Raw genomic sequence first — 27,307 nt, 5'->3', positions numbered from 1 at the left:
TGGACTGGACTTTTTCTGATACAATGGAGGCTGTGTTACTTTTTTCCCTTTTTCTCCTCCAAAGTCCGGCTCTGGCAGAGTGCTTGGACCCTTAAGAGTCTTCCTCGTATTTAATGCTATGAATACTATGAACCACAACCTTGGTGTTGAAGTTAGCGTATGAGTGTATATATATGTATATACTTTTTTTTTAAGAGACAGGGATATATATACATTTTTAGAGACAGGGTCTTGCCCTGTCACCCCAGGCTGGAGCACAGTGGTGCAATCATAGCTCACTGCAGCCTCCAACTCCCAGGCGCAAGTAATCCCCTTGCCTCAGCTTCCCGAAGTGTTGGGATGACAGTCGGGAGCCGCAGTGTGGGCCCTGAAGCTTTTCTTCACAGTGCCTTCACTGTCCGGATTTGTCATGTGTGCTTGTCGCCTGTTCCCCGGAGCATGCTCTTCCTGAGCGTGGAGATGGAGCCAGGTGTGCACATTCACCTGTTCCCCGGAGCGTGCTCTTCCTGAGCGTGGAGATGGAGCCAGGTGTGCACATTCACCTGTTCCCCGGAGCGTGCTCTTCCTGAGGGAGGAGAAGGAGCCAGGTGTACACATTCACCTGTTCCCCGGAGTGCGCTCTTCCTGAGGGTGGAGATGGAACCAACTTTGCCCATGTGGGCATCAGCAGGACCCTGGAGACGTCTCAAGCCTGGCAGCAGAGAAAGACTGTCCGAGGAGGTAGGTGGGGAGCAAACAGAGGGTGTCTGGGTGAAGAAGCCAGAGGCTTCCCTTGGTCATTCTTAGGCTGGGGCCACAGATGCCACTTCTTAGATTGTCCTCCACGGGCAGCAGGAGCCAGGGCCAGTGGCCCCACATCTCAAGGAGACAAATGACGATGCAGATTTTGAGGCTAAAAGTGTGAGGCCAGATTTTGTGGGCGGTGAGCTGGAAGGAGCACTGGACTAGGAGTCCTGAGAGGTTAGAGTCTAAGACTCCATCCACCAGGAGGACATACTGGCTCACACATAAAAAGAAAGTTTTGGAACAGATGATCCTTCTGCTGTTTACCCCCGACCCCCCATGCTATTTAAGAGTAGAATCCTTTGCTCAGGTAATTATGTTGGCATTGACACTAAAAGGATGCATAGTTGTCTTGACAACAAGTCCTTCTTGCTCAACATCAAGAAGCCACAGAGAAGACTGGCATGGCTGGAAGAGTCAGGTCCACTTCCTCCCCCTTCTGCACCAGCGAACTTCCGGGAGGGGAACTGGGTTAGAACTGAAGTGTGATGGGCTTGCAGACTCTGTTCAGGGTCTACGCCTCACTAGCAGGCTGGGAGCCACTTATGCACAGGGCCTTCCCATCCCTCAGTGCCGGAGCCCACACCCAGCGGCGCGTCAGACCGGGGCGAGCGTCACAGGTCAGTTCCGTGAAACCGACCATGAGGGTCTGGCGCTCCAACCACACCTCGCCCACCTCCCCTGCTCTTGAGGGCTCGGGTACCTTCATGCCAGGAAAGGCGGCAGCTGGACAGAGTCACCTTTCCGGTTTGGGCATGTTCTGCAGTCTGCTTTGTCTGCTGATATTTGCACTCTTTCTGTGTCAATATCAAACACAAATAAGCGGAATGCTTTCCAAGGAAATGTACAGTGTATCCACATTTGCCGCAATCTGTCAGGACGGCACACTTTTGATGAAATGGATCAAATGCTTGCTTTTAAGGAATAAAAATCCCGAAATGCCAGTGCCTCCCTCTCCCTGGCGCCTGGAAGATCGGCTGCCCCTGCCTGAGATGGGACGGCGGGCGGGAGGCGCAGGGGTTGTGGGAGGCACAGGGGTTGTTGAGGGTGGAGGCCATGCACTGAGCTAAGATGCTAATCCAAGGCAGGCAGGAATACCGAGGGAAAACAGCGGCACTTCTGGACAGAGGCCCCTTCTGAGGAGCTGCCGGCTCTAGCAACCCCACCATGGCCTGCAGGACAGCATGGCCATGGCGCCAGGCTACATAGGTCACCAGCTGAAGGCTAAATGACCTTTGACAATGTGTGTTTCTTGATTTCAAAGCAAGAAGTCACATAACCCTAATATGACTCTTCCACACCCAGCTCTCTCCCGCAGGCTGCATGAGTGATGCGTTTATTTTAGTAGACAGCGCCATCTCGTGGTGACAGAGACTCAGTGAACCTGCTGCGGGGTCTGGGTCGGCTGGTAGCCTGAAGGCAGCCTGGTGCCCGCTAGGGGCTGAGGCCGCCTCTTCTGCTCATGGCGGCGGCCTGCCATACCCAGTCGGGTGAAGATATATTTCATCCCCAGCCCCAGCTCCGTCCCCTTCCCTCTGGAAGGGCTAATCCCCATTTTCATGGCACCATATCCTGCCCTTTCCCAGTTTGGACACTGCTGGGGGCCTCCTCCTCCCTGCGGGTTTCCACGCCAGGCTGACCATCAGCTTACTGGAAGGTTCTTCCAACGTGCAGACCTCCAGGCCCTGCAGACCGCCTGGGTCCAAGCCCCTAGAGGGGAGGCCTGGGAAGCTCCTGTTGACCAGGCTCCCGGCATCTGAATACCCCCTCCCTCCTGAGACAGCGCAGAGGAGGGAACCAGCTCCGCGGAACCCGTGGCCAGCTCCACTCAGAAATGTCTAGGGGTGGGCTCCCTGGGTGGGTTTTCCCACATCTTCCACCTTCTGCCCTCAAATGCTAAGCTCCCTGGAGTGACTTTTTCCTCCTTTTTCACTCCCTATGTTCGGCACTGACCTGGCCAGAACCCTGCACACGGTAGACGGACGGTAGACGGTCGGCTGACGTCACCAGTTGGCACCAGGGAAGAGGCACACAGGCCCTGCCACTGGGGGGACCCTCCCTGGGGCTGTCCGAGAAGGGAGGTCTGGGAGGCCACTCAGTCCCAGCCACAGGCAGCCCTGGGGACAGCCGTTGCGAGGGTGTGTCGCCCCGTCCACCAGCAGATCACGTGTTTTAACTCCTCCCTTCATCTCTGGCTCTCACATTTGCCAAAGCAAGATCTAGGTTTGTTCTACTCATGTGTGTGGTGAACTCTGTAGAAAGATCTTATTTTACTTCCTTGGTTTCAAGTCACCAAGCCCCAAATCTTACTGATCACAGCTCAGGATGGAAGGAAACAACTCAACAGCGAATCATCAGTGAGAAAAAGAAACGTGAGATTTTACCTGCTGGAAAAGTCAGCTCGGGAATGTGAATCTGTGGGGAAGCGACCTGAGAAAGTCTGCCTTTCGGATGAAGTGTTAGAAAGCAGGAAGGATCCCAGCAGCCAGAGACAAGCGGTTCATGCATTTTCCCATAGACATTTTTTCTTTCTTTGAGACGGAGTCTCGCTATATCTCCCAGGCTGGAGTGCAGTGGTGCGATCTCAGCTCACTGAAACCTCTGCCTCCCGGGTTCAAGCTATCCTCCTGTCTCAGCCTCCGGAGTAGCTGGGACTATAGGCATGTGCCACCTCACCTGGCTAATATTTGTGTTTTTGGTAGAGACGGGGTTTTGCCACATTGATCAGGCTGGTCTTGAACTCCTGACCTCAAGTGGTCCGCCCGCCTTGGCCTCCCAAAGTGCTGGGATCACAGGCGTGAGCCACCACACCCAGCCCATTTTCCCACAGACATTTTAACTCTCCTGTGGACACGCTGCCTGCCCAGGCTCTGCAACCCCATCTTGCCTGGATCACACAGCCCTCTTGCCCGGAGCTGAGACCCTGGGCCCACATGAGTTTGTGTTCAGGCTGAAGATGGCCTGGCCCTTGCTGAATGGGGAATGTCTTTCTGCACACTTTCCCATATGTATGTGCTCTGAGTTTAAGACTCGAGGCCGGGGAGATCCTCTTTCCAAGCACGTGGGGAAGACTCTCTTCTCCCTGAGTTCATCTACAGGGAGGACGTCATCTAGCAGTGACACATGACGGGATGACCATGTCCTACGCAGCCTGGAGGGGAGCGGGGCACTGAGCAGGGGTCCGGCATGGTGTTTGTTTTGTTTTGTCTTTTTTGCTTCAAGACAATTGGCAGAAGGAGATATTTCTGTCATTTCTTCTAGCGACCAGCCCCCTGAGGCAGAGGGCAGAGGGCAGAGGCCTCGCCAAGGGCTGCGGTGAGCAGGTGACCACACCTGTGCCTAACCCAGAAGCCCAGGTTTCCGGACTGTCCTGTGTCACTTTCCACCCCCAGAATCTCTCACTGCGTTTTGAGTAAATGCCTCATTTTACACATTGGCCAGCACAGAAGTCAGGACGGGATCACAGTGAGGACGGGACTCAGGATGGGATCACAGTGAGGGCAGGAGTCAGGATGGGATCACAGTGAGGGCGGGACTCAGGACGGGATCACAGTGAGGGCGGGAGTCAGGACGAGATCACAGTGAGGGCGGGAGTCAGGACGGGATCACAGTGAGGGGGGGAGTCAGGACGGGATCACAGTGAGGGCGGGAGTCAGGACGGGATCACAGTGAGGGCGGGAGTCAGGACAGGATCACAGTGAGGGCGGGACTCAGGACGGGATCACAGTGAGGGCGGGACTCAGGACGGGATCACAGTGAGGGCGGGAGTCAGGACGGGATCACAGTGAGGACGGGAGTCAGGACGGGATCACAGTGAGGGCGGGACTCAGGACGGGATCACAGTGAGGGCGGGACTCAGGACGGGATTACAGTGAGGGCGGGAGTCAGGATGGGATCACAGTGAGGGCGGGAGTCAGGATGGGATCACAGTGAGGAAGAGAGTCAGGATGGGATCACAGTGAGGGCGGGAGTCAGGACGGGATCACAGTGAGGGCGGGACTCAGGACGGGATCACAGTGAGGGCGGGAGTCAGGACGGGATCACAGTGAGGGCGGGAGTCAGGACGGGATCACAGTGAGGGCGGGAGTCAGGACGGGATCACAGTGAGGGCGGGAGTCAGGACGGGATCACAGTGAGGGCGGGAGTCAGGACGGGATCACAGTGAGGGCGGGAGTCAGGACGGGATCACAGTGAGGGCGGGAGTCAGGACGGGATCACAGTGAGGGCGGGAGTCAGGATGGGATCACAGTGAGGGTGGGACTCAGGATGGGATCACAGTGAGGGCGGGAGTCAGGATGGGATCACAGTGAGGACTGGGGTCCACTGAAGGGAACTTCTCTGATATCTGAATTCTCAAGAGAACATCAGATCCCAATTGAAGTGCTGGAGAGCACAATGGCTAGAAGGACATTCTGACTTCAATGGCTCGTCCCAGGTTTCAGATGCCAAAGACATTTCCAGCTATGTGCAAAGCTGAATCGAGAGCGTTTGGGGAGAAGTGAAAGCGATGAGTCTGAGGGGGCTAGAGCTTTCCTTCTCTGTTGTTCCTGGAAATAAAGACGGAGCCGGCCACGTCCCCCAGTCCCACCCTGCTACGGAGCTCTGCAGAGCTGAGATGCCCCCAACCTCCCGTCATGGGGCCTGTGATCATGGTCTTCTCCCAAGAGACAAGGGGAGGAGAAAAATCCTAGACACTAAAATCTGTACGAATTAGCTGCTTTATGCTTTTCTCCAATTACTGTTTCTTTCCAAGAGAGAACTCCAGGAAAATTCGCTAAGAGTCTAAGGCATTCCCAACCCTATGTCGTTTTCTCTCTTCTTTGTTGCTGTTGCTGATTTTTGCATTGTTTTTATTTTTCATACATAACTATACTGCTTATCACCTGCCAGGTATTGTTGAAAGTATTTTATGTACATTAAATAATTTACTCTCTATGACAACCCAAGGAGGCAGGTGTTGTTATTATCTACCTTTTACAAATAAAGAACCTGTTTTGATTTCTCCTTCATTGCTGAAGGGCGCATTTTTTGCTGGATGTAGGATGCTAGATTGGCTTCCCCCTCAACCACCTTTCACAAAGGGCACTTGAAAGGGGGCATTTTATTGTCTTTGTTTTTTTTTTGTTTTGTTTTGTTTTTTTAAGACGGAGTCTCGCTCTATTGCCCAGGCTGGAGTGCAGTGGCGCGATCTTGGCTCACTGCAAACTCTGCCTCCCAGGTTCACGCCCTTCTCCTGCCTCAGCCTCCCAAGTAGCTGGGACTACAAGCGTCTGCCACCACGCTCGGCTAATTTTTTTGTATTTTTAGTAGAGACGGGGTTTCACCGTGTTGGCCAGGATGGTCTGGATCTCCTGACCTCGTGATCCACCTACCTCGGCCTCCTAAAGTGCTGGGATTACAGGCATGAGCCACCACACCCAGCAATTTTTTTTTTTTTTTTTTTTTTGGAGATGGAGTCTCACTCTGTCCCTCAGGCTGGAGTGCAGTGGTGCAATCTTAGCTCACTGCAACCTCTGCCTCCCGGGTTCAAGCAATTCTCCTGCCTCAGCCTCCCAAGTAGCCGGGATTATAGGCACCCAGCATCACACCGAGCTAATTTTTGTATTTTTAGTAGAGATGGGGTTTCACCATGTTGGCCAGGCTGGTCTTGAACTCCTGACCTCAAGTGATCCACCCGCCTCTGCCTCCCAAAGTGCTGGGGTTACAGGTGTGAGCCACCGCACCCGGTTGCCTTTGTTTGTTTTAAAAATGTCTATGCAGGTTACAAGCAGAGCAGGGACAGGTTGCCAGGTCAGACACACACTTACATGGCTGTTGAGTAAACCGCTTTTGTGTGATGTGATTCCTTCGCTTTTTTGGAGGTTTTCAATCGCCATTTCAAGCTAAAGAAAATGTGTGCAGAAACAAAACAAAACAAAATGAAAAAAAAAAAAAGGAAATCAGATGGTTAGCATCAGCCAAGATTTGTTTTTATTAATATCCAAATAATGATTCGAGCTCCTACAAAATAAAAAGGAGGCTCCACGCAGGCAGGGCGGTGGCGGTGAGTTAAATTGTGCGTGAAAGCTGAGGCAGGGAGTATTGCTTCGCACACGTAGATAAGCCCGAGAGCCTGTCTGACAGAAGCAGCAGCAATCGTGTGGTAAAAACTTGCTACTGAATTTTAACCCGGCATATGTGTGTGCACATCGTAACATTAATATGCAGCTGCTGCATCCATTCCAGTGTCCGCCAAGCCCGCCTCATAGTCACCTGCTCCTCTCCCCACGCCACATCGATGGGGAACCAGAATGAAAGAAAGCAACGGCAGATGGCAGCCTTGACTCCCCAGCCAGGCTGTCTTGTTGCAAAGCCCAGGGTCTCCCCGCTGCTACCAATGAGGCCAAAGACTCAGACCCTGCCACCAGGAGGCCACAGGATCCAGGACCACTGGACACTCTCTGGCGAGTTATTTATCTAGTGGGAGCTGTGCGAAGAAGGTTTTTGGAAAAGAGAAAAGAGTTTTGGAAGAAAGAGTTGGGGAGCTAACGGTAGAAATTCCTGGAGGAGGGATTCCTGAGTTGGATCCTGAAGGACCTGATGGAGGTGGGGAGGGAGGCAGGTGGCAGGTCCATGCAAAGGAGGTGGCACCCAGATGTGCGTGGCCGCCAAGGCATTCCCACGCATTTGGTCTGTCCTAGACTCGCACACGGAAAACGGCGATGTAAAATCTGCTGCAGCCCACCGCGACCACCAGAGGACTGAAGTGGAAGGAAATGAACCTGAAGTATATGCTTCCTTTCCTAAAACACCCAGGGAGGCCAAAGACTTGACAGTTCTGCAAACAGCAGGTTGAGTGTGTATTTCCGAGAGCAGGCTCGCGGAGCTGAGTTCAAGAGCGAGAGGCTAACTGCTTCTCCCACGGCCTCTGACCACTGTGGTTCTGCCTCCTCTCATTAGCGACCCTTGCTTCAAGCCAAGGAGGACGTCAGGGTCGCCTTTAAGAAGTGCAGAAGGTACAGTGGAGGACCAGGGGAAAGTAGGATGGTGAGCCCTCCCCCACCCATCGGCCTCAGGGCGCAGACGATGAGAAGGCAGTCGCCACCTCTATGATAGAAAGAAAAAAGGCACATGCCACCCTCATGTCTTGGGGCCATTCTGATTTGCAGCTTGGGCAGCCAGGTGAGTACCGCTCGGTGACACCTTCCCTGTGGGACACCACTGACCTGTGGGTGCTGGGAGAGCAGAGTGCATGACCTCTGGAAGTCTGCCCTAATCTCAGGGGGCCTTGTCCAGTGCCCAGCAGACTGGGAAGGAGACGAAAACATTGTCTCTCCAACATAGTGGGTCTCAATCATTTGGTCTATTAAAAAATACACTCTTACAACATTTTGAGATTTCGCTGCCTCCCCTGAAAAAGGGCTTTTTTTTTTTTTTTTTTTTTTTTTCCTTTCCTTGAGACAGACTCTTGCGCTGTTTCCCAGCTGGAGTGCAATGATGTGATCTCAGCTCACTGCCACCTCTGCCTCCCAGGCTCCAGTGATTCTCATGCCTCAGCTTCCCAAGTAGCTGGGGTTACAGGCGTGTACCACCACACCCAGCTAATTTCTGTATTTTTTGGTAGACATGGGGTTTCTCTATGTTGGCCAAGCTGGTCTTGAACTCCTGGCCTCAACTGAACCACTCGCCTCGGCCTCCCAAAGTTCTGAGATTACGGGTATGAGCTACCATACACCGCCTGCTTTTATTTTTAAAAGTTAAATCTATTATTTCCCTTATTAGAAATCAAAATAGATAATTTTTAAAAAGATATATTAATTCATTAAAAAATAATAAACCCATTTGATAGGTTAACACTTAAAGAATAGGTACACTTTTCAAATTTAAAAAAAAACAACCCAAGATGAGAAGAGCGGAATGATTCTGCGTCTTCACAAGTCTGTGGAGTGTGTGGCTTACAGAAGACAGCTCTGCACATCTGCTTCTGGATCTCCGTCTATCATTGTATACTGTTTTAGCTGAAGTATATTGAAAAAACTTGACCTCACACAGATATATACTTGGAAAAGGAGCACCGTTTTAATAGCCTTTTCAGATAATTGTGGATATTTTTACTTGATACTATAGCAACACTTGACAACTGGTAATTTCTTAAAGGTTAGCTGCAATGTGGAATCTGAAACCATATCAACGAGCTTTTCATACTCAGTAACATTGAAATCCATTAATCTTGAACTGACATCCATGACAATGACAGAGTAAGGAACTCCAAAACCCATCCCTTCACAAAAGCAGTGAAAACATGGGCAGATTATGGTAAACAGGTGAAACCTTAATCAAGAAAAAAAAAAGATAAAACTTGGCATTTAAGGAAATCTCCATCAAATCACTAGTTGACCACTAAGGTAACCGAATAGAGATTTTGGCCGGGTGTGGGGGCTCACGCCTGTAATCCCAGCACTTTGGGAGGCTGAGGCACGTGGATTGCTTGAGGCCAGGAGTTCACGACCAGCCTGGCTAACATGATGAAACTCTGTCTCTACTAAAAAATATGAAGAAAAATTAGGTGGGTGTGGTGGCACACACCTGTAATCCCAGCTACTGGGGAGGCTGAGGCAGGAGGATCGCTTGAACCCAGGAAGTGGAGATTGCAGTGAGCCAAGATCACACCACTGCACTCCAGCCTGGGCAACAAAGCGAGACAGTCTAAAAAAAAAAAAAAAAGCAGATTTTACAAAATTAGTTCAGAAAGGTCATGAAACAATCAACAACACCTATAAGCAGCAACAGCAAACTGTGGGGAGAACAGAAGAATCCGATATTCAGAGTCACCATGTTATACTATTCAAAATATCCACTTTTCCACAAAAATTATGAGGCATGCAAGAAAACAAGAAAGTATGGCCCATATGTAGAAATAAATAAATAGGACCGTCCCTGAGAAAATCTAGCCTTTGGACTTATGAAACAAAGAGTTTAAATCAACTATATAAAATATACTTAAAGAGTTAAAGGAAATCATGTACAAAGCACTATAAAAAACCATGACAGGCGGGCGTGGTGGCTCACACCTGTAATCCCAGCACTTTGGGAGGGTGAACTGGGTGGATCACTTGAAGTCAGGAGTTCAGGGACCAGCCTGGCCAACATGGTGAAACCCTGTCTCTACTAAAATTACAAAAATTAGCTAGGCATGGTGGTAGGCATCTGTAATTCCAGTTACTTGAAAGGCTGAGGCCTGAGAATTGCTTGAGCCCAGGAGGCAGGGTTTGTGGTGAGCTGAGATCACACCACTGCACTGCAACCTGGGTGACAGAGTGAGATTCCATATCAAAACAGAAACAGAAACAAAAACGAAACAACAACAACACAAAAAAATACACATGAGAGTGATGTTTCACTGGTAGAGAATATCAACAAGGAGATAGAAATTGTAAAAAGGAACCAAATAAAATTTCTGGAGTTTAAAGTATAACAGCTCGAATGAAAAATTCAACAGCAGATTTGAGTAAGCAGAAGAAAGAATCAGGGAACGTGAAGATAGGTCAATTGAGATTACCCAGTCTGAGGAGTGGAAAGAAAAAAAGAAAAATGAGCTGAGCCTAAGAAACTTGTGGGACACCACCAAGCTTACCAACAAACACATAATAGGAGTCCCAGAAGGAGAGGAGAGGGAGAAAGTGGTAAAGTATATTTGAATAAGTGATGGCTGAAAACTTCCCACATTTGATGAAAGACATGAATCTACACACTTGAAAACTTCAACAAACTTTAAGTAGTATAAATGCAAAGAAATCCACACCAAAGACACATTATAATCGAACTGTTGAAAGGCAAAGACAAAGAGAGAATCCTAGAAGCAGTAAGAGAGAAGTGGCATCACAAACAGAGAATCCAGAATATGAGTAATGGCTGATTTCTCAACAGAAACCATGGAGGCCAGAGGGCAGTGAAATGACTTAGGCAAAGTGCCAAAAAGTGGAAAAACCCAGAAGTCAATGAGCAGATGAATGGATAAACAAAATGTGGTCCATCCATACAATGGAATAGTATTTAGCCACAAAAAAATAAGGTTCTGACAACATGCTACAACATGGATGAGCCTCATACAAAAGACTATATATTGTATAATTCCTTTTACATAAAATATGTAGAATTGGCAAATCCCTAGAGACAGACAGCAGATTAGTGGCTGTCAGGAGACCGAGGAAGGGACAATGGAGAATGGCTTCTAATGGGGCTGGGGTTTCCTTTCAGGGTGACGACAATGTTCTGGAACTAGATAATGGTGGTGATTGTACGACACTGTGAATGTGTTAAACTGAATTGTCCACTTTAAAATGGTGAATTTTATGTTACATACATTCTATCTCAATAAAAAATATACATATAACTAATTTCAAAAAGTAATTTTAGTCTCCCTTGAAACTTGAATGAGTATTTTACTAATGGGCATGGTTTTGTAACATCATATATTGGTCACTTGGAACATATGAGTTTACTGAGTTGGCAGATCTTCCAAACATTGCCACATTTCATTAAATAGTGTGAAGAAATCACATTCATTAATATCACCACCAACCTCATCAGAAAAGTCATCAACTTTTGGGAAGTTGTCAGGTTCCTGGTTGGCAGATACAACTCCAAAGTTTTCATTTCTTTGTTTGAAAACTTGAATTTTATCATTGGCAACAAAAACGTGCCAACCGTTTTTCTTAATATGTCAGGCTTTGTTCATTTTTGAAAACATGTCTGCCAAATACCTGAGTCTGAGTAATCACAGTTTGTCATTCTGTCAAGCAGAAATGGAGTTTTAGGAAAACAATGGCTAGTTCTGCCCACACATCAATCGAGCACACACAGGTTTTACTGGGAGGTGGTCATTGTACTCTGGTGGACTTCCCATCTCATCACACACACAATACTAAAGAGATGTGTGCTCAAGAGTTGAAATTTAATAAAATTAATATTTTTTACTGCTTCATCAAGAACATTCTTAAATGAAACTAGTATTTCCCTTCTTTCTTCCCCATCCCCTCCTTTTTTTTTTGAGATGGAGTCTCACTCTGTTGCCCAGGCTGGAGTGCAGTGGTGTGATCTTGGCTCACTGCAACCTTCACCACCCAGGTTCAAGCGATTCTCCTGCCTCAGCCTCCTAGGCATCTGGGATTACAGGTGCCCGCCACCATGCTCAGATCATTTTTGTATTTTTAGTAGAGGTGGAGTTTCACCATGTTGGCCAGGCTGGTCTTGAACTCCTGACTTCAAGTGATCCACCCGCCTTGGCCTCCCAAAGTGCTGGGGTTACAGGTGTGAGCCACTACACCCAGCCTCTGTCTCTCCTCTCTTAAAAACATTTTTTAGAATGTGAGCATGTGGTGGTGAAAAATACAGTGACTTCTAGGACAGTTTGATGTCTCTGCGTTCTTTTTTTAAAAAGAGGTGGGGTCTCTCTCTGCTGCCCTGGCTGGAGTGCAGTGGCATGATCATAGCTCATTTCCTGGAGCTAGAAGTGGCCATAGTGTGGGGAGGGAGAGGCGGTCATTCCCCCAAAACCCAAATGTGGAGACACAAGACAGAGAAGGACACTCCTAAACCTGCTGTGGTTAATTCACCCTCTGTTCTAAAACAGAACTTAGACATGTTACCATAGAAGGAGCTAATTAAAGTTAAAATGCTGACAACCCTTTGGGGTCTTTATAAAGAATGCAGATTGTTTTTATTTTATTATTATTATTTTTTTTTGAGATGGAGTCTTGCTCTGTCGCCAGGCTGGAGTGCAGTGGCACGATCTTGGCTCACTGCAACCTCTGCCTTCTGGGTTCAAGTGATTCCCCTGCCTCAGCCTTCTGGGTAGCTGGGACTACAGGTGCGTGCCACCATGCCCAGCTAATTTTTTTTGTATTTTAGTAGAGATGGGGTTTCACCAGGTTGGCCAGGATGGTCTCCATCTCCTGACCTCGTGATCCCCCCACCTCGCCCTCCCAAAGTGTTGGATTACAGGTGTAAGCCACTGTGCCTGGCCCAATAATGCAGATTGTTTTTTTGTTTGTTTGTTTTTGAGAAGAAGTCTCACTCTGTCCCCCAGGCTGGAGTGCAGTGGCGCGATCTCAGCTCACTGCAAGCTCTGCCTCCCGTGTTCACGCCATTCTCCTGCCTCAGCCTCCCGAGTAGCTGGGATAACAGGCGCCTGCCACCACACCCGGCTAATTTTTTGTATTTTTAGTAGGGACGGGGTTTCACCGTGTTAGCCAGGGATGGTCTCGATTTCCTGACCTCATGATCCGCCCGCCTCAGCCTCCCAAAGTGCTGGGGTGACCGGTATGAGCCACCACGCCCAGCAGGACCCATTCTTATAGAGCCACTGCACACTCTTAACTTCAACACTCTTAACTAATCCACGGACTTTATAGAATATGATGCATTTTCTCACTAATGTCCTTCCTCTGGACCAGGACCCAGTCTGGAATCACATACTGTGATCATTTTGCATACGGTGCCATAAAAAAAAATTAGGAAAATAAGACACGGGTCAACACCCAAGAGATCCATCGGTAGCTAATTGATTATTAGATCAATAATCCATTTGTCCATGGTTGTCTTAACACCTTATCAAGTGAGGTTATGTCACTTCAGACAAAGAAGGATGACTTATCTGGTAAATCAATTGAAATGCTTCAGAATAAGTGAAAAATAGTGCTTTTTAGTATGACAGTCTTTAATCTTGTCACTACAGGCAAATCAGAGACTAAAACTTCAGACATACCTTTCAAAGGGGTACTTGTAAGTGTAAACCTGGGTACTTTTCCTACCTTTGCCAAAAAAAAAAACCTTATAAAACCAGCTTCAAAAGTGATATTATCACACACTTGCCACGACCCATAGAACGCACACCACCAAGAGAGAACCCTAATGTGAACGGGAGTGCAGTCTACAGTAATGCATCAACATTGGATCATCAGCTGCAACAAATGTAACAAACTAACAACTTCCAACTGCACTAAAAAGGGAACTCTATGAAATTAAAAAGCGGTGATAAATGTCATAGTGAGAGGAAAAGCAGACGTGCCATTGTCAAAATTCCTTTATCAAACAGTATCTTGAGTGTGGGAATGTCAAAGGCAGGCAGTGGGAAGAGCGATTATCATCATGTGTGTTGGCTGGCAAATAATTCACTCTGATCATTGGACAAAAAACTGCTACGCAGGGGCTGAGCAGACTTCTGGCAGATGGGAGGAGTACCCAAGTGATTTATTTTTGCTTCTCTATTTAGAGACAGGATCTTGCTCTGTCACCCAGGCTGAAGTGCAGTGGCACCATCATGGCTCACTGCAGCCTCAACCTCCCCCAGCTCAGGCGATCCTCCTCCCTCAGCCTCCTTAGTAGCTGGGACTACAGACATACACAACTAATTTTTTATTTTATTTTATTTTATTTTGAGATGGAGTCTGGCTCTGTTGCCAGGCTGGAGTGCAGTGGCACGATCTTGGCTCACTGCAACCTCCACCTTCCGGGTTCAAGCGATTCTCCTGCCTCAGCCTCCCGAGTAACTGGGACTACAGGCATGTGCCACCACACCCCGCTAATTTTTGTATTTTTAGTAGAGATGGGGTTTCACCACATTGGCCAAGAGTGTCTCCATCTCTTGATCTCGTGATCCCCCGCCTCAGCCTCCCAAAGTGCTGGGATCACAGGCGTGAGCCACCATACCCGGCCCAATTTTTAAGTTTTTTGTAGAGATGGGGTCTCACTATGTTGCCTAAGCTACTCTTAAACTCCTGGGCTCAAGTGATCCTCCCACCTTAGCTTTCCAAAGTGCTGGGATTACAGGCATGAGTCACTGTGCCCAGGTGACTTTTCATTCTACATCTTCACTGAAAAGCCAGGCTACAGAAAAAGAGATGGGTGTGACTGATGATTCTGTCATGAGCTGTGCTGCTGCGTGGAGGTGCCATAGGCCTCCGCGAGCCACCTCCATGGACCACCAGGAAGGGGTGCTCTCTGAACCTCTTCTAGTTCTGAGGGCTGCCTGACGGGAGAGTTAGTCTTTGCTCAGATAGACACTTGTTTAATTTACCGAAAGTTTCTCTTTTAATGGTATTATGTATGGTGTATCATGAGACACCCTTCTTGGGTAAAAAGAGAGCTGTCAAAGGCAGAATATTTAGCTTGTTAAACTAATAAAATACAGTAGGACATTTTAACTTCAGCTGCAATTAAAATCCACTAGACTTTTTTTTAATCTTCTGTTGTATTAGTCGGATTTAAACTAATAAAATGAGAAAAGATTCATTAAAGTATGAGAACAATTTTGAAAAAGATAAAAACTAGGTAGGCCTTTTTTCTTCATCAGGGCCTACAGTGTGACCCTCAGAGGCTGTGTGTTTTCACAGCACGGCCTCATGTAGCCCCTGGGTCTTGCGGGAGGAAGGGCCCACTGAGGGCAGCCCCCAGGGTGGAGGAGTCTCTTTCTTGTTCCCCCTCGAGTGACCGTCAGCATCCCCTGGACATAACCCAAGGGGTAAAAAAGGAGGCTCCACTTGGGCAGAAAGGACAAGAATAAAACTTCCACTTTAGTATCCCTGCTCCATGTAGTGAAAAAAAGCACAATAGAAAATGTGTGTATCAAAAACTCACCATTTGGGCAATTAACTTTTGAGATTTATAATACGGACGACATTTTAACTGGAAATAAATACTCGAGAAAATTGGTCACCAAGAGTCTGGAATCACTCGTGGAGGCTGTAAGTGAGGACTTGCTTCAGCCTTCATGCTCTGTCTTTAGGACTAAGCGATAGTCCCAAGAAACAAAACTCGGACATGAACGAACTGGTAGACATCAAATGCTGGGTCCAGCAGTCGTATTTCTGTTGCAATTTCAGGGCCATTGTTGTTCTTGGCTCTCGGAAAGTCTCTCGAATTTCCGTGGCATCCTTGTTGGATGTTCTCATGCCAACAACAAGCCAATAAACACCAGAGCAGTCAGAAGCCAGGAATGAGATTCCTGTCCAAGATGATGACTCCCCCAGAGCTTGGTGGGGTGTGTGTGTGTGTGTGTGTGTGTGTGTGTGTGTGTGAGAGTGAGAAAACATAGCCCGTTCATGGATTTCTAATTGAATTAATAATTCGATTTTTCCAGAGAAATCCAGATAACAAACCACAGTTCCAGGGTGGTGGTCCAGGGTCTGAGGAGCATGTTTGCTGCAATAAGGTAATTCTGAAACCACAGAGAACGTTGCTGTTTCTCCGTAAATTTGTCACTTGCAATCCCAGTCTATTTTACTGTTGTAAGTCGATGTAGTTTGCTAAGTCAAATATGCCACATTTGTGACAATTACCGTAGTCTGTGAGGAAAGCTTTCTGATCCGTAACAACTAAACCTAGTTCCACCCAGCCAATCCCATGGGGGAGAAGTATGTCTGGTCTGCCCGAGCTGCCGGCCTGGGGTGCTAATGGCACCGAGGCACTAAGTGGCTAGGGGTAGAAGCAGCAGACACTACCCTATAATTTCACAGCCTCTAGAAAGAAGACTCCTCCCGAGAAGAGAGGGAGGAGGCGTGGGGCACTATGCCTGTCCCCAGAGCCAGGGCCTGGGGGTCACTCTGGACATAGGAAGAGAGAGGACAGCAAGATTCATGGGCCTCTCTGATGCCAGGGTGACTCCAAACACACCAGAACCAAAACCAAACAAACAAAAAAACAGAGACAAGGCTAGACCATTACCCTCTATCTCAGGAGATTAGCCTTACACCAAAATAAGAAGTTATCGTGTAATTGAAAGTCAATCAATGCAATCCATTATATCAACACCCTAATGAAGAAAAAAATATGCTTACATAAATTTAAAAAAACCCATTTGGCAGAATTCAACATCTATTTATAATAGAGACTTCCAGAAAACTAGAAAAAGAAAGGAACTTCCTCAATCTGAAAAAGGGCATCTGTGAAAAACCTACAGCTAACATCACATACTTAGCAGTGAAGTACTAAAGGCTTTTCCCTTAACATTGGGAAAAAGGCAAGGATGACCATTTTTGCCACCCCTGTTTTCAACAGTTCACTGCAAGTCCTAGCCAGTGCAAAAAGGCAAGAAAAAGAAATGAAATTTCTTTTTGTTCATACTGGAAAGAAAGAAAAAAGTGGTTATATTTGCAGGCAACAAGAAGCTCCTAGAACTAAAAAGTGAGTTCAGCAAGATTACAGGATACAAGATAAACAGTCAAAAATCAACCATTTTCAAATCCTAGAAATGAACAGTTAGAAACATAAATTTAAAGATCAATGCCAAGAAAACCCACAATGCTATTTACAATAGCTCTCCAAACATGAAATACTTTGATATAAATCTAACAAAACATGTACAGAATTTTGTATAAGTTACAAAATGCTGATGAAAGAAATAAAAAATCTAAACAAATGGAGAAAACATACCATGTTCATGGATTGGAAGCCTCAACATGGTAAAGGTGGGAATTCTCCCCACATTGGTTTAGTGCAAATCAATCAAAATCTCAGTAGGATTTTTTTGTAGATACAGATAAATTGATCTAAACTTATACAGAAACTTTGAGTTTATACAAATAGCCAACACAATACTGAAGAATAAAGTGGGAGGAACCATTCTACTCAAGTTTAGACTTACTACAAAGCTATAGTGATTAGGACTATGCTATTTGTAAAGGGACAGGCAGACACCCCAATGGAATGGAACAGGACAGTCTGAAATAAACCCAAACATTTTGACAAAGGTGCTGAACGACCCAGCGGAGAAAGGGCAGTCTTTTTCAACAAACGAGGCTAGAGTAGCGTGTTGTTTCATGTGCCAAAAAAACAAAAACAAAAACAAAACCTCAACTTAAACCTTATATCTTATACAAATGTTAACTTGACAGGAAACAGATCTAAATGTAAAATGTAAAACTATGATCAGGTGCGGGGGCTCATGCTTGTAATCCCAGCACTTTGGGAGGCTAAGGTGAGTGGATCACCTGAGGTCAGGCATTTGAGACCAGCCTGGCCAACATGGTGAAACGTTGTCTGTACTGAAAATACAAAAATTAGCCAGGTGTGGTGGTGTGCACCTGTAATCCCAGCTACTTGGGAGGCTGAGGCAGGAGAATCGCTTGAACTCAGGAGGCGGAGGTTGCAGTGAGCCGAGATGCACTGCACTCCAGCCTGGGAGACAGAGCAAAACTCTGTCTCAAAAAAAAAAAAAAAAAGGAAAAGAAAAGAAAAAGAAAAAAAAAAAAAAACCAACCCAAAACAAAAGTAAAACTATAACACTTTTCAAAGGAAACAGGAGAAAATCTTCATGATTTTCATGATTTCTCTTTGCAAATAGGCAAAGAGTTCTTAGACATGACATTGAAAGCATGAGCTACAAAAGAAAAACTGATAAACTGGATTTGATCAAAATTAAATTTTTTTTTTCTCTGCAAAGGACACTCTCTAGAGAATGAAAAGACACACTAAAGACCAGGGAAAATATTTGCATGTCACATGTCTGACAGGAGACTTGTATCCAGAATATATAAAGAATTCTCAAAAACTCAACCATAAGAAAAAAACCAACCTAGTTAAAAAAGAAACAAATGACTTGAAGTGACACCTGACTACAGTATCTACACTCACAGGAAAAGCTGCTTACCTTCATTAGCTATAAAGAAAATGCAAGTTGCAACCACAATGAGGTACCACCACACATTTACTAGAATGGCCAATACCAACAGCACCAGGAGCATCAAATGCTGCTGATGGAGCTGAGCAAGAGGAACTCTTGTATGTTGCTGGTGGAAATGCAAAATGGTGCAACCACTTGGGAAACTGGTGGTTTCTGATCAAGTTAAACATACACTTTCTGTATGAGCCAGCAGCAATTCCACTTACAGGTATATATCCAAAAGAAAGAAAACACACATCCTTACAAAAGCTTGCATGTGAAATTTAAGGCTTCTTTATTCATAATCGTCCCAAATTGGAAACCATCCAAATGGCCCTCAACTAGTGAATGAATAAACAAACTGTAGCGTAATAGAATATTTCTCAGTAACAACAACAACAAAAAAAAGCAAGTCGGATTCATGCAACAACTTGACTGAATCTCAAAGGCACCAGAATGAGTACAAGAAGCGTCTCAAAAGGTCACAATCTGTATGATTCCATTTATACACCACGCTGGTAAAGATGAAACTACAGCAATAGGGAACAGATCGGCGGTTGCCAAGGGTTGGGGATGGGGGGAGGTTGTGACTGTTAAGAAATACCACGAGGGGGTTTTCAGGGCATTGCACAGTTCTGTGTCCTGATGGTACACAAATCTACCCATGTCGAAACTCACAGGGCTGTGCACCGAACAGTCGATTTTACTTTGTGTTAATTTAAGAAGGAAAAGACATGAGAAGTGAACGTGGGAAATGGAGTTTTAAACGTGGAGACTTTGGAAGAGCAGGTAAGCAGCTACTGTGCATGGGGGCCTGGCAGTGAGAACTCGCCAGAGGCTGCAGGGACACTTCCCCTGCTGGATTCAGTGCAGGCGTCTCGTGGACGGATCCATCCACGCCTCTCAGAGCTTGATATTAACAATGATAACAATCATGACAACAGCAAAGGCGGCTGCAGCATCCACCAGTGGAGAGATGCTTGATTCATTCCCTTTTCACAAATAGCCCATGACGCATGACTTGTCCTCCTCTTGATACCAATGGCCAACTGAAGTTCAAAGAACTCTGCAGGCCTGCCTAGGGTTGCGTGGCCCATCTGAGGCTGGCCCGACTCCATCGTGGGGCCGCCTGGGCCCAGAGCAGACAACAGGCCTCCGGCTGCCTCTTACTCACCGTCCCTGCCGCCGCTGCTGCGAGAATACTCATGGCCTACCCCGCTGGTCCCAAGAGCCTCTTACATACCGTGGCTGGTGATGACCGGGAGGTGTGGGCCAGGGAGTGTCTGGTGCTGTCCATCCCCCCATGGATGAGATAGGCTCCCGTGCTGGAGACGATGGGGCTCCCCCCGACATCCATGGTGATGCCCACCATGCTGTGGGAGGGGACCGCTGGCGGGGACGAGGCTGCCACGGTCACCTGGGCGCCGCCTGGGGCCTCGAAGTAAGAAGCTGCGCTGCTGGGGGCGTACATCTGAGGCTCGGGGTTGTAGGTGTAGGCCGTTCGTCTGTTAGAAAGAGAGAAGTCACGCATGGGATGCCATCCCATTTAAATGCCTTGTCTGAGTTCACCGATATCCAGCCAAACATCATGTAAAAGCTGTAGCCCGGAGAGGCCAGACATATGGAGCAATTTGGACATGGCATATGACACTCAAATGCAGCACAAGTTCAGAGCCATCGTGTTGCAAAATCTTCAGGACCACAGGCTGACTCATCGAAAACTAACCCCTAAAAAATTCTAGGTCGGGTGTGGTGGCTCAGGCCTGTAATCGCAGCACTTTGGGAGGTTAAGGTGGGAAAACTGCTTGAGGTCAGAAGTTTGAGACCAGCCTGGGCAACACAGAGAGAACCATCCCTACAAAAAATAAAAGATTAAGCCAGGTGTGGTGGTGCGTGCCTGTAGTCCCAACTACTCAGGAGGCTGGGGTGGGAGGACTGCCTGAGCCCAGGACTTTGAGGCTGCAGTGAGCTGTGACCGCACCATTGCATTTTAGCCTGGGCAATACGCAAGACCCTAGCTCTTAAAAAAAATAAAATAAAACTTAAAATTTTAAGTGGATAAATGGGTCACATGAGGGAGCTCCTGTGTGGAGATGGAGCAGTTCTGTGTCTTGACGGTGGGATTGTTACACAAATCTACACATGGGCTAAAAATGCACAGAAATAGACACGCACACACAAGGGCACACACACATGAACATGCAAAGCCACATGTACTCCACATGCAAGCACACACACAAAAGCATGTGCATAAAGACTGGGAGAACTGAATAAGGCCTGCAGGCTGGTTAAGTTTTACCCCGATGTCAATTTCTAGGGTTTTTTTTGTTGTTTTGCTTTTTTGAGACAGCGTCTCCTGTAGCACAGCCTGGAGTGCAGTGGCAAAATCATAGCTCACTGCAGCCTCAGCCTCCTGAGCTCAAGTGATCCTCCTGCTTCAGCCTCAGAATACAGGCGTGCACCACAGCGGTAGCTGGGATTACGGGCGTGCACCACCGCACCTGGCTGGTAGGTTTCCAGGTTTTGATATTGTCCTGCATGGTGTCACCACTGGAGCAAGCGGGGGGAAGGGTACACGAACTCTGTGTATTAATTTCAGAACTTCTTGTGGAGTCTGATTATTTCAAAACAAAACGTTTAAATAAATGAGATTGCATAAGAAAAAAGAATTTCTAAGTGATACCAATAATTCATCTAATCTTCCTTTAACATCTGGATTAAAGGAGTGACTATGTTGTCCAGACCGAAAATGTGAAGTTTTACTTGAGTAATGCAGCTGTGGTCAGGAGTGGCCTTCCCTTATCGGTGAGTAAGGTTTGTGATGCGTCCTAGGGGCAGGCCCTCTGGGTGGCAGGAAGGACCCCTTTGACCTCTCGGAGGCGTGCACTCCTGTACCCTAACCCTAACCCAGGGGGACATCTATAACTGTGTAGTACAATATCAAAACCAAGACCGTGACCTTGGTAGGACCTACAGACCTTGCTCCCATGTCACTGGTGTTACATGCACTTATTGTGTTTCTGTGTGTTTCGTAACCTTCAACATCATGCTTTAGAGAATCGTATAACTCCGCCAATCACAACCCTGAAGTCACAGCCAGGTTCTCGTGCACAGCCCTGCACTTGTGAGGGGAGCATCCAGGCCAAATAGAAACAGACAAGCAGGTGAAAGGACTCACATATAAAGTAAAGTGAGCTGCATGGGAGACGCATACTTTCTTGCCCCAAGCATCACACAGTTACAGAGCAGAAAACTCTAGACGGCATTGCAACACGGAAAATCAAGTTCTATTAACATTATACAAAGCTAGAGTTTAACAGAGGCGAGGGAAAACCACACAGAGGTGGATGGTTTCTGGATCTCAAAGACTGACTTCAGAATGAAGAGTTAAGATTAGCCTTTTTTTTTTTTTTTTTTTTTACCCCCAAGACTATCTTTTCTAAAAGTAAAAAGTACAAAAGTCTGTGATTTCTGAAATCTCCACAGGGTTATGATGTCCTAATCCCTCACCCCCCACCCTGCTCCCTTTTTTTTGGACAGGGTCTTGCTCTATCAGTCCGGCATGATCATAGCTCACTGCAGCCTCCAACTCCTGGGCTCATGCGATCCTCCCACCTTGGCCTCCCGATTAGCTGGGAGGGACTCTAGGCACTCGTCACCATGTCTGGCTAATTTTAAAATTTTTTGTAGAGATGTTGCCCAGGTTTCTAATAGTGTTTTAAGAGTATTTAGTGAACACATCACCAAAAGCATAAGGGAGAGGAATTTGTTCAATGCCTCCCCAGGTGGCAAAGGCTGGAGTCAGGGAGAGGGTTCTGGGTGTGGCCTGCGGGAGAAGCACGCACATGGCTCCATTCGTGTAGACGGCGTCTCCCCCTTCCACGTACTGCACCTGGGCAGGATACACGTGCTGCGCTGGCTGCACCTGAAACATGGGATACGCTGTGTTACCACCCGTCGCGCCCTCGTTTGTTGCCTGCAGATTATTCAAGCTAGACGTGTCTTCTATTGCCTTTATGAACATTTAGTACCAAATGACAATGTTCCCGCCCATAGTCGGCACGCCTAGAAAGACACTGAGGAGACAGTAATGTACAGACGACATATTCCAAACGGGCCTACACAGTTCAGGGAGCTGCGACTGATTCCCAGAGCTCTGCTAGCGTGTCTGTACGCCCTGGCTCCTCTGTATACGTGAGGCGGGACCAGGAGAATAACAGCGCCCCTCCAGTGCAGTGGAAACTAGAGTTGTGGACAGAGGCCCAGCCTTGGCTCACAGGACTGTCCCTGCTTTCTGTTTCTGTTTTTTTGCGACAGGGTCTCCGTCTGTGGCTCAGGGTGGCGTGCAGGCTGCAGTGTACAGGGGGCCAAGTGGATTCGACTCTACATGGCCCCAACACCCCCTGTGGGTGGCCCTGGTGCCCCTTCAATGGCAGAGAGGAGGGGAAAGAATGTGACGGTCTGAACAGAGTGGGAAGGAGCGGCATGCCTGGGAAGATGGGGCAAAGGGGGGACCCAGCACACCCCCGCTCCCTGTCCTCCCCTCGCTGAAACATCAGTTCAGAGCCTCAGCTGACAGGCCCCGAGGGACTCTAGCCTGAGCAGAGCAGTGGAAGCCAAACGCTTTGCACATGGGACTTCAAACTCTCACCCCAGAGGGTATCTTAGTGGCTGCCTACGTCCACCGAATTTTGGGGTGAGAAGATGGAGGGCCACAGCAGTGGGCTTGCTCGGGTGTCATGGTGTCATGGTGACCTTGTGCTTGAGGCTGCAGGATGGGGCTGATCTGCCCCTCCCAGGACCACTGAGCATGGTATGCCCTTGTCCAACGCACCACCCCCAGAATCACAAGTTCTAGGGGTTAACATCTCTTGGGTGGTGCCCCCAGGGGTGGAAGTCAAATGTCGAATTCTAGGAGACCAAGTGAAATGCAGAAGTTACAGAAGAGCTGGGGCAGGCCCAGCACCAGAAAAGTGGTGGAAGCTTCTGGAATCATACATTGGTATTTATCTCCTCTCCATGGTGTCTCTGGGGAGTGCCTTGACAGATAGGAGCTAAGACAGAGCCACTGGCCTGAGGTCCTGGGTCCACACTGGGCCTGTCTGGAGCCTTTTCCTTCCTGTGATCCCGCAACCTTCCTAGTTCTCATGGACACAGTCACCTGACCAATGCCTGTGAACACACTGCCAGTCTAGGCAAGACCCTCTTGAAGAGTGGTGCATCCTCTAGGGCCTCAGGGCTCCTTTTAGGGAGGAGCCTGAGTTAACTTTAATTCAGGATTCTGCAGGGCAGAGTTGGTAAACTCTGGCCCACTGCCTGTTTTTGTAAATAAAGTTTTATTGGCACACAGCCACGCCTATTTGGTTGCATATCATTTATGGCTGCTTTTGCAATACAATGGCAGAATTGAGTGGTTGTTCCAGAGACTGCCTGGACCACAAACCCCCCAAAATGTATAATTTGGCCTTTTCTGGAACAGTTTGCTAACCATGTTCTAGACTGCCCCCAAGCTGATGATCTGTGTTGCTACTCGGCTGGTCAGCCGTGCTTTCAAACTCTGTTCTTAGATCATTGAAATCGTCAGCAGCATTCCCTCCGTTGTGCCTGCATCCGAGGGTATGGCAATCACTAGCAGATGGCTCCTCCAGTCCAGAGCCTTTTGTTTCTGTCTGCATTTCTACCTGAGCTCCACCCACAGGCGTGGGGTGCTCACCGGCTCCGGAATGCTTGTTGAATTTCTGAATGAATGAAAGATCACCAGCTTTCTTGGCTTGTTGCAAAACTATCTGCAGTAAATGATTTTTTTCTTTTAATTGTACAGCTTCTGGAAAAGCCTTTTGGCTAAGAAACTGAAGCTTACAACAAGGAACAGCAGCCACAGAAAAGGATGCATGCTTCAGAGATTGTTCCAGATCGCTGAGTGCTAACTGCGCCCTGGTGTGCATGGTGCTGCGGTGCTTGTCATTACCTGCTGGGGTACCTGCTGAACTCTGGGGAGGGAGATCGGCTGCATCTGGGCCCCTTTGGGAGCGGAGCTGGCTGCCTGGACCAACACCCTCTAAAAGGGAAGGGAGAGAAGGCCAGTTAGACTTGTCAGAGGTCAGTGCTGAGGACACACACAGAATGTAAGAGGCTGTTTGTCTGTTCACATGCTCTTTATTAAAACACAGGCAGGACTGATCAGAGGGGACGGTGGGGTGATGGTCAGACTTGCACACTCACACTGACCTGGGCAGACACACGGCAGGTATGTGCAGGCACACAAACAATGCACATACATACATAAGTGTGCACATACACTCACCCCAAGCACCACACATATGCACAAATTTGTGGGCACACACACACGTATGCACACACACATACACAGAAGCCCATGCACCTTCACCCGCCCAGGCAGCTTTGCCTCTGTGGGTCTGTCGTCTGCAGCAAAGTGACACTGACCGTCCCTAGTACAGAGGGGACTGCTGGGGCCCTCTGGACAGCCGTCCGCACCACTGCCTGGGAGAGCACTAGGTGGCCCCCCTCGATTCTGCAGTATAGCCTGGACTTGTTTCCATTTTCTAATGAGGTTAATGAAGTCAGAGGGCTCAAGTACTGCTTCTAGCTACAGAATACTCGAGTGCAGGTGCCCTGTATCTGCGTCGCTCGCTCTCTGACCCCACTGCTCTCCGGCCTCCTAAGTCAAGTCTGCACAGTGTGACTTTGCTATTTTTCTGGGAGTACTGATTGGCCACACAAAGCTATGAAAACGGGAAGGGTCAAAGTGAACTCGTGTCGAGGGAGGAACAGGAGTGTTTTGTGTGTTTATTGAGAGCTGGGGCTTTAGGAGTCATTGGCTGCAGTGCTGTGATTTCCTGGCATGAACCGTGAATGTCACAGGTAGCAGTGACTGCCATATATACGTCACAAGGGGTGATGGGTGAGGACACACCATCCCCGGTGTTGCAGGAATGGAGCTAAGGATGAAGATGGTGCTAATAAGGACACCAGTGCAAGGGCATTCCGATTCCAGGTGAGCTGGGTGCTGTGTGCTTGGAGAATTCACAGGGTCCTGGCAGGTCCTCAGAGAGGGACCACAGTGATGAAACCTGGGATGGACGTGGTGGCCGTGAGTGGCACTGAGACCTGTTGCCGGTGGCTGCTGCAGAGGAAGACAGAGTCCATGTAGGCCTGGGAGAGCCTGAGAGAGGGGCTTGGCAGGAAGACCTGAGGGCTGACTCCTCTTGGACACTTTCAAGTGCGCAAGGAAACATCAATTAGGCCACAACTGCTGGCGGGGCGACGGCACCTGATCCTCACCTAAGATGGGCTTCCGAGACGCCCTCCCCACTGCCATATGTGCAAGAAATAAAAGGTAAAGATTCCTGACTATACATGCTACATCAAATAAATCGCTTCACTGTCTGCCTTTTGGTTTTTGCTGAATTGAGTTTTTTTTGTTTTTTGGTTTTTTTTTGAGACACAGTTTCACTCGTGTTGTCCCTTGCTGTCCAGGCTGGAGTGCAGTGGCATGATCTCAGTTCACTGCAACCTCCACCTCCCGGATTCGAGATTCTCCTGCCTCAGCCTCCCGAGTAGCTGGGATTACAGGCATGTACCACCACGCCTAGCTAATTTTCTTTTCTTAATTTTTTTGTATTTAGTAGAGACAAGGTTTTTCACCATGTTAGTCAGGCTGGTCTCAAACTCCTGACCTCAGGTGATCCACCCACCTCGGCCTCCCAAAGTGCTGGGATTACAGGCATGTGCCACCGTGCCCGGCCCTGAATTATATGTTTTTATTATTATTATTATTATTATTATTATTATTATTATTTTTTAGAGAAACATTGTGTTTAATGGTAAAGCTTAGTACACCCCAGCACCAGGAATGGCGTGGAGTCACAGCGGCAACAGGCAGGTGACCCCCACGGAGCCTCACATGGCGAAGAGGATGAGGAAGGCGACCATCAAACAGAAGAGCCCCATGGCCTCAGACAGGGCAAAGCCCAGAATGGCATAGGAGAAGAGCTGCTGCTTGAGAGATGGGTTCCTGGCATAGCCAATGATCAAGCTGCCAAACACCGTTCCAATGCCAGCCCCTGAACCAGCCACACCAACTGTGGCTGCCCCAGCACCAATAAACTTGGCTGCTGTGTCAATGTCCCGGGAGACAACACTGGTCTGGAACTCCCGTCTGGCCACCTGGAGTGGGAAGCTGCTGTAGGAAGGCTGTTTAGATGAATTCACTGGGCTATTCAAGAAGGAGGCAGACACAGGCCTGATTAGACCCCTGGTACAGCGGATCAGAGCTGGAGAAATGAGTAATGCCCCGGTAGTCTGCATTTTTTCAGTCTCCCAGCTTTAGCCCTTGGTCTCCGAATTATATGTTTTTAAACCATAATCATTTCTTTTTGCTGTGCTCCTAACTTTTAGATTCCAGATTGAGGTGGTCACATGGCCACAGTGGACCTCAGCACACGTGATGAGCCTCCAGCCTGTTTCATGTGGCCAGTGCCATTCACTTGGTATTTCTGTCTTTTTTATGGCTTATTTCATTCCATGGTAGAAATCCAGGAGCAGAGAGAGCCTTAATGTGAAAATTCTCTCTCTACAAAGTTTAAAGAATATATTCATTCAGGTGCTAGATTCCATTTTGAACCAAATCTTAAGAATTCTAACTCATCTAGGCTGGGCGTGGTGGCTCATGTCTGTAATCCCAGCACTTTGGGAGGCCGAGGCGGGCGGATCACCTGAGGTCAGGAGTTCAAGACCAGCCTGGCCAACATGGTGAAACCTTGTTTCTACTAAAAATACAAAAATTAGCCGGGCGTGGTAGTACATGCCTGTAATCCCAGCTACTCAGGAGGCTAAGACAGAAGAATCGCTTGAACCTGGGAGATT

At 47.9% G+C, this 27,307-nt stretch overlaps 2 protein-coding genes across 8 annotated transcripts in view; both read right to left on the bottom strand.

Moving 5' to 3' along the window:
* The window catches only part of RFX2 (regulatory factor X2), a 121,667-nt gene that overhangs the window by 26,265 nt on the left and 68,095 nt on the right, over window positions 1–27,307 (bottom strand). For 5 of the 7 annotated variants that reach the window (XM_007994962.3, XM_007994966.3, XM_007994963.3 and 2 more), the window contains 4 exons: window positions 24,390–24,479; window positions 22,267–22,346; window positions 19,665–19,926; window positions 6,591–6,665 (listed from right to left, as the gene is read on the bottom strand). In XM_007994962.3, coding sequence (XP_007993153.2) covers window positions 6,591–6,665; window positions 19,665–19,926; window positions 22,267–22,346; window positions 24,390–24,479 — 507 coding nt within the window. The remainder of the gene's footprint in view (window positions 1–6,590; window positions 6,666–19,664; window positions 19,927–22,266; window positions 22,347–24,389; window positions 24,480–27,307) is intronic. The other 2 variants (XM_007994965.3, XM_073017061.1) reach the window with 2 other exon arrangements.
* Window positions 26,256–26,778, bottom strand: LOC103233760 (ATP synthase F(0) complex subunit C1, mitochondrial). Its single transcript, XM_007994961.3, has one exon. It carries the CDS (start codon window positions 26,747–26,749, stop codon window positions 26,342–26,344), a length of 408 nt encoding a protein of 135 aa, XP_007993152.1. The 5' UTR covers window positions 26,750–26,778; the 3' UTR covers window positions 26,256–26,341.

Source organism: Chlorocebus sabaeus, chromosome 6, assembly GCF_047675955.1.
Source record: "Chlorocebus sabaeus isolate Y175 chromosome 6, mChlSab1.0.hap1, whole genome shotgun sequence".
Taxonomy (NCBI): Eukaryota; Metazoa; Chordata; class Mammalia; order Primates; family Cercopithecidae; genus Chlorocebus; species Chlorocebus sabaeus.
This window is presented reverse-complemented; position numbering and strand designations above follow the sequence as displayed.

Excerpts from the sequence above, each read along its gene's own strand:
- LOC103233760 (XM_007994961.3), bottom strand. The coding sequence starts at position 26,749 with ATGCAGACTACCGGGGCATTACTCATTTCTCCAGCTCTGATCCGCTGT.